The sequence below is a fragment of the Myotis daubentonii genome, chromosome 11, assembly GCF_963259705.1.
Source record: "Myotis daubentonii chromosome 11, mMyoDau2.1, whole genome shotgun sequence".
NCBI lineage: Eukaryota > Metazoa > Chordata > Mammalia > Chiroptera > Vespertilionidae > Myotis > Myotis daubentonii.
In genome coordinates this window covers 55,477,898-55,483,897 of record NC_081850.1, presented here as the reverse complement: position 1 = coordinate 55,483,897, position 6,000 = coordinate 55,477,898, and the positions used below count along the sequence as shown (strand labels likewise).

The 6,000-nt window shown below is 52.8% G+C and overlaps 1 protein-coding gene across 4 annotated transcripts in view; it reads left to right on the top strand.

The window, feature by feature from the left end:
* Positions 1–1,197: 1,197 nt before the first annotated feature.
* Positions 1,198–6,000, top strand: part of TRIM14 (tripartite motif containing 14) — a 34,077-nt gene continuing 29,274 nt past the window's right edge. For 2 of the 4 annotated variants that reach the window (XM_059657447.1, XM_059657446.1), the window contains exons 1-2: positions 1,198–1,490; positions 4,391–4,600. In XM_059657447.1, the coding sequence (XP_059513430.1) occupies positions 1,275–1,490; positions 4,391–4,600 (426 nt within the window). In that variant the 5' untranslated portion in view covers positions 1,198–1,274. Of the gene's footprint in view, positions 1,491–1,555; positions 1,672–4,390; positions 4,601–6,000 lie in introns of those variants that run through there. The other 2 variants (XM_059657448.1, XM_059657449.1) reach the window with 2 other exon arrangements.

The following is a 6,000-nucleotide window of genomic DNA, read 5'->3' as shown; positions in this document are numbered from 1 at the left end:
ACTTTTTCGGTTGACCTGGACGTTCTTAGTCTTTCACATCGAAATCACCATTTTTAAAGCATTTAAACCAGCGTTCACAAGTATCTTGAGATGGAGCATGTTCACCATAAGCTTCCGGAAGTATACGATAACTTTCAGCAGCACTTTTCTTCAAAATAAGGTAATGAATTAAAACTTCCCGCAAATGCTCTTTTTTGGCATGAAATTCGACATTTTTAAGCGTAAAAATATCTATGATGGTAACACCTTCAGAAAATTTGACATATGAAGTTTTGAAGCTTGTTGTCAATACAACAAAATAGCATACATATCAAATTGCATATATATCAACATATATGTAACTCCAATCTACTGGGGGGGAAATCTGCATTATTAACCGTTGAGGCTGGGACTTTAACCTGGGGGCAATTGGAGTTTCAAGGGTGTTTCTTAAAATTGTGGGAATGGTTATTTCTCCTGGGGAAATGGCGAGAGAGAATCAAGGGAAAGTGAAAAGTGTAGGTAAATGCCCCGGAAGGCCACAGCTAACTTGGTCCCATCCACAGGGCTAGACTAGCCTCACTAAAGGGTGGGGGAGCCCACCTCCTTCCAGTTAGCCCAATAGGAGTGTGAAAATAAAGGGAACCCTCATTTAGAGTCGGGAGGCCAGAAGGGGGAGCCCTCAGGCACTACCCTCTAAGTCAATACACACCCCACCGGGAAGAATTGTCAATGCGAGTGGGTCCTCCCTGGCTACTCCCGCGGAGGAAGATTTCCTTGTTGCCCAGCAACTCAGCCAATGAGAAGCTGTCAGCGCCCTGAACTTCCACTTTTCCTTTCATGGACTTCCCTTCAGAACGACCCCTCCCAGTGCCCTCCTGGTCGGACTTGCCTATGGTTTTTGCAATAGCCTGCTTGTCCTGAATTGCAATTCCTCTGCTCTGCCCCACTAAATCCATTTTGCTGGGAAAAGAGCCGGTTGTTTTGTTTTTAAGGGGTGCAGGAGCGGACCCCCATTTCTGCTGCGGCCACCACCTCTAGGCCACGCACAAAGCCGCTAGACCAGGCCTGAGCCTTCAAGGACCGTGGGGGCAGGTGGGGCGGGCGAGCACCCTGCGGGTCAGGAGGGTGAGGAGGCAGCCACGTCCCCCACCCCGCCCCCGGCCGTGGCCCGCTGCCATCTTCCATCCCAGCGCGGGGCCGGCCAGAGCCAGGGCCCCGCCCCGCCCCGCCGTCCGGTTTCGATTCCCCACCAGCGCTCCTCCTGCCCCGGCGACGCCGAACAGTGGGAGTGAATGGCGGGCGCGGGGTCCCTAAGCCGAACACCTGGGGGGCCGGGCCCCGCCGAGTCGGAGGACACGTGCGGCTGGCGCTGCCCAGAGCATGGCGACCGCGTGGCCGAGCTCTTCTGTCGCCGCTGCCGGCGCTGCGTGTGCGCGCTCTGCCCGGTGCTGGGCGCGCACCGCGGCCACCCGGTGGGCCTGGCTCGGGAAGAGGCGGCGCACGTGCAGGTGGGGACGCTGCGGCGCGCGGGGCGGGAGCGGGGGGCGCGGGGCGAGCCCGGGGTCCAACCGCCAGTTCCCCAGTTCCCGTTAGGACCCAGAAACCCCAAGGCAGCCCGGCGGCCGACCTAGGTATTGTTCATAATGAGAACGAATGCGAGCCACGGCCACCAGTCTACCTGCTGAGCAGGTGGGTTTGAGAGTGAGGACACGGGAGCGTTGGCTGTTTCGCAGGTACCCTTGACCTCGTCCACCATGGCGGACCCGCCACACTGCTCTGGGGCCAGAAGAAAATCTGCCTTTAAACTAGATTAAAATCCCTTTCTATGGGAAAACAGCCTGGCAGCCTGGAAAGCTACATAAAGGTCTCTCGTTTTGTCTCCTGGCGCCCACAGAGAGGGGCTTGGACTGCCTGCCTGCGCTAGGGGCATCCTCTACCTACCCTGCCCCGCCCTTCCCTCTCCACTCCCGCTCCACTTCCACAGGCATCACTGGTGGGAGCGAGGACGGCCATTGTATCGATAAGGAAAGGAAAGCTCTGGAGGCAGAAGCAGCTCTTGAACTCAGGACTCCACGTGGTGGACTGCCCCCATGGGGTCCATTCTCACCTGGGAGCCTCCCCCTTGTTTAATCCTAATAGTGGCAGGGGCTCTGGGCTCTTGCTCCAGCCTGTGGCCCCTTCCTTGTTCGGTGGCTCTGGTCAAATCCCTCCACTTCTCCGGGTTAGGCGGCCCACCCATCTCTAGCACATGATTCTCCCGCTAACACCTCCAGGAAGTCTGCCAGCCCCACAATGAAGGCCCTTTCCCTTGTGTGGCGTGACTTAACACTACCACATGGTTAACAACCTTGGAGCTCCAAGGTGAGAGTGGACCCTCACTAGGGGGTAGACAGGGAGGAGATTAAGGGTATTAAAAGTCAGTGGCCTCACCCTGGGGCCGTGTGAGGGAGGCAACAGCATCTGCCTACACTTTCCTTTTCTTGATTTGTTCCACAAATAACAATTAAGCACCTGCTTTTCCAGGCTGGGAAACAGGTAAGACAGAATTTGTCCCTGCCGTCTAAAGTTTTAAGTCACGGTTGGAGGGAAAGGGAGGGCCAGGTAGGGGAAATGTAGACTGCTTTGGGAAGAGAAGAAAGGAGGCTTCCTTGAGCTCTGAGGTGAGAATGGGCCCTGTGAGGGCCAGTCCAGCAAGTGGGGTCCTGGGTTCAAGGCCTGCCTGTGCCCCTAAGGGCCTCCTTTTCTTATATAAAATGGCTGTGATGATAATAGCTCCTCAAAAGACTGTCTTCCAGTTGCTAAGGGTGCTGTCCAGAGATATGGCTGTGGGTCTCGTAGGTTAAGTCTGCCCTCCTACCTATGGGTACTCATTTTGTATCCACACACCACTCACTCACCTATTTATCTGTCATCCATCCCTTCCTTCATTCATTCATTCATTCATTCATTCATCAAACATCCATTCAGCACATACCTTGTGCCATGAGTCAAGGAATAGGTCAATTCTTCCCAGACCTGGAGGAGTTCCCGGACTGGCAGGGTGGGAGAACAGGGACAATACAGTGTGGTAAGTTTTGTAACCAGGAATCCTAATGGTCAGTGGGGAGCCAGATAGAAGACAGTGTGAACCAGAGGCAAGAAGCCCATGGAGATTTTCTGGAGGAGGTGCCATTGGAACTGGCCTTGAAGGATGAGGAGGGCTTCACCAAGTACCAAGATAGGAGAAATAGCCTCTGACTGGAGGGCACAGGCATCAGGAGGCCAAGTTACCCTTGGGTGATGGACAGGAGCTGGACTTGAAGGCCTGGAAATCACAGAGGGATAAGGGTGTGCTCCCGGAACTTGGGTTACTATTGTGTCCCCATCCCACACCCCACCTAGAATCAAACTGTGCACATACTAGTAGCAAGTGCTTGTTGGCTATTAAAATAAGGCCAGCTTCCTCTATCAAACACTTACTGTCTGCCAAGCACTACACTAAACACTTAATTGAGCACGTATTCTCCACAGCAACGCTATGAGGTCCTCCCCATATTTACAGCTGAGGAAACCAAGGTTTAGAGGAATGAACTCACTTGCCCAGGTCACCTCACAGGACTCAGACCAGGAGGACCCGGCTGACTCTGGGGCTTATGTTCATAACTTATTGGGTGGCTCCAGTTGAAGTTGGCAGCTCCTAGTAATTCTGTTTGATTCGGCCAACACTTCTAGGTCACCCTCTGGTCTCTATAGGGGAGCCAGGAATGGAGCAGGCCTGCCCTCGGGAAGCTACCGGGTGACCCCACAGTGGAGGATAAGGCCAGCAGAAGACGGCTGGGATGGGGTGAAGTCCCACTGGCGGGGAGGTCACAGAGCAGGCCTTTGGAAAAGTGGCTATTGCAAAAAGCAGAGGTAGGGAAGGGAGCCATTTCAGGTGGGAGGGAGAGGAGGGGAGCATGAACCCCACAGATCTCTCACACACGCAGATCTTCTGAACCCCAATCCAGGCCAGAGGGCCACAGACCCCCCTGGAATGCACGTTCCACAAGGGCAGCTCCCGGAACAAGGCCCAGCAGGTGTTAGGTGCTCAGTTAATATTCATTCTGTACGAGAATTCTCTTCCCCTGTCCTCACGCTACATGTCTTAAGGCCTATTTGAGGGGCTGGAAGATCAGGTCACAAGCAGGCTGGTCCTGGAAAGAGGGAGGGGAGGGCATCATGGTTTGAAGAATCCCTGAGGACCAGAGGGGCCCTCATTACAGCTCATCCTCTAACTTGCTCCTTGACTTTGGGGAAGTCATCTCACCTTCCCGAGTCTCAGATAACTTCAGCGGAAACACAAGGCAGGGGTGAGAGATGACTCCTGCAGAGCCTTGTTATCTTGAAAGTGACAGTATTAAGACTTTTCCCCTAATTCCTTCGCATACAGAAACTCACCCAACAATATTTAAGGCAGCTGGCCACCAAGAAGCAGCAGCAAGTTGGCAACAGAAACCAGATAGAAGACGCTGCCGAGAAGCTCAAGGCAAGTGGGCCTTTCTTCCTCCTTCTAGTTGAGATGTCCACGTTTCTCCTCGGACACAAGGTGCAGCCAATATGCAGCCAAGGAAAAATTAAAACCAACCTCAAAGGAGATCAGGTCTGGTGGGGCCTGGGCTTCTCTAATGTAGGGCAGCGATTTTCAACTGGTGTGCCACAAGAATTTTTAAACCATGCAACACCTGACTATTTAGTCAAAGGCATGGACCGCTTTTCCCTTAGATGATCAAATGAAAAACTGACAACAGCCAACACAACAATAGCCATCCGGTGTGAATGAATGAAAATTATACCTATTTTTTTTTTTTTTTTCAGATCGGCAGAAAAGTATATTTTTGGTTGGGCCATGGGATTTTAGTAATTAGTTTATGTGTGCCATGAGATGAAAAAGGTTGAAAATCACTGCTTTAGGGGGCCCTTTTTAAGCAAAAGAAAACAATATTAGGTGTAAGACCATGACGGGGCTCTTGCTAGGGAGGGGCCTGAGGCTACTGTTCCGTTAGCTTTGTGGTGAGTCTGCCTCTGCCCCACACCCCAGCCTTGCCCCATAATACCTCACAGAATGGGGGAGTCGCCTTTCTCTCGCCATCGCCAAGGCCATTCTCCGGAAGGGACTAGTCCTCCATCCCCTAGACACCTTAAACAAAGCAAAATGCAGCTTAAAGAACACACAGGTAGCTCTTTAAGTTTCACTGCCATGGTGAAAGGGAAAGTAAGGTATAAATATATTCCACAAATATTTCCTTTCTTTAGGCTTCTCCTTTCCTAATGGTGTTTGTTTAAATGGGTTCTTTTGTGTTTTAAGTGGGAAGTCGGGGCTGATGGGATCATGAGCTGCCATTTTGACTGAAAAAGTTGTTCTGTCTCTAGGGGCCTTTTATGTGAACTCGGCCAGCTTCAGCGCCCCCTCCTGGGAGTGAGGGCTGGGGTGGGGGTGCCCTCCCAGGGCCTGCTTTGCTGAGAGCTCAATGAGCCCCTCACTGACTGGCTCTGACTGTGGCAGTAGCCCACAGCCGGGGAGTGGGTTGGGGGTGGGGTCCCTGTCTGCAAATCTCTGAGCAGATACAGTGTGGGGCCCCCAAGACAAGATTAGGATCCACATGGAGAGCCTAAGGGAGCAGGGTTCTGCTTAATCTAAGGTGTGGAAATGCCGAGGCCAAGCCAGGCCACGGAATTGGCTCCCTGTCTGCCCAGCATCCATTATCTGAAAGATGACTGACTACAGGACTCAGTTTGCTGAGTAGAGTTGTGGTTTATAGCCATGGCCCTGGCGTAATTGTTAATAGTGTCCCTCACATCTTCAAGGGTAGGACTCCAATCTCAGGCGGATAAATCAGTTCAAGAGGATTTGGAAACAAAGTTGGCGCACCTGATGGGATGGGGGCAGGGCGGGGCGGGGCGGTGCTTTGGGCTGTTTAGCTAGACCAGGATGGGGCACAGGTCCCCTGTCTGCAAGTCTCCGAGCAGATACAGCGTGAGGCCCTGAGAATTAGGATCCAT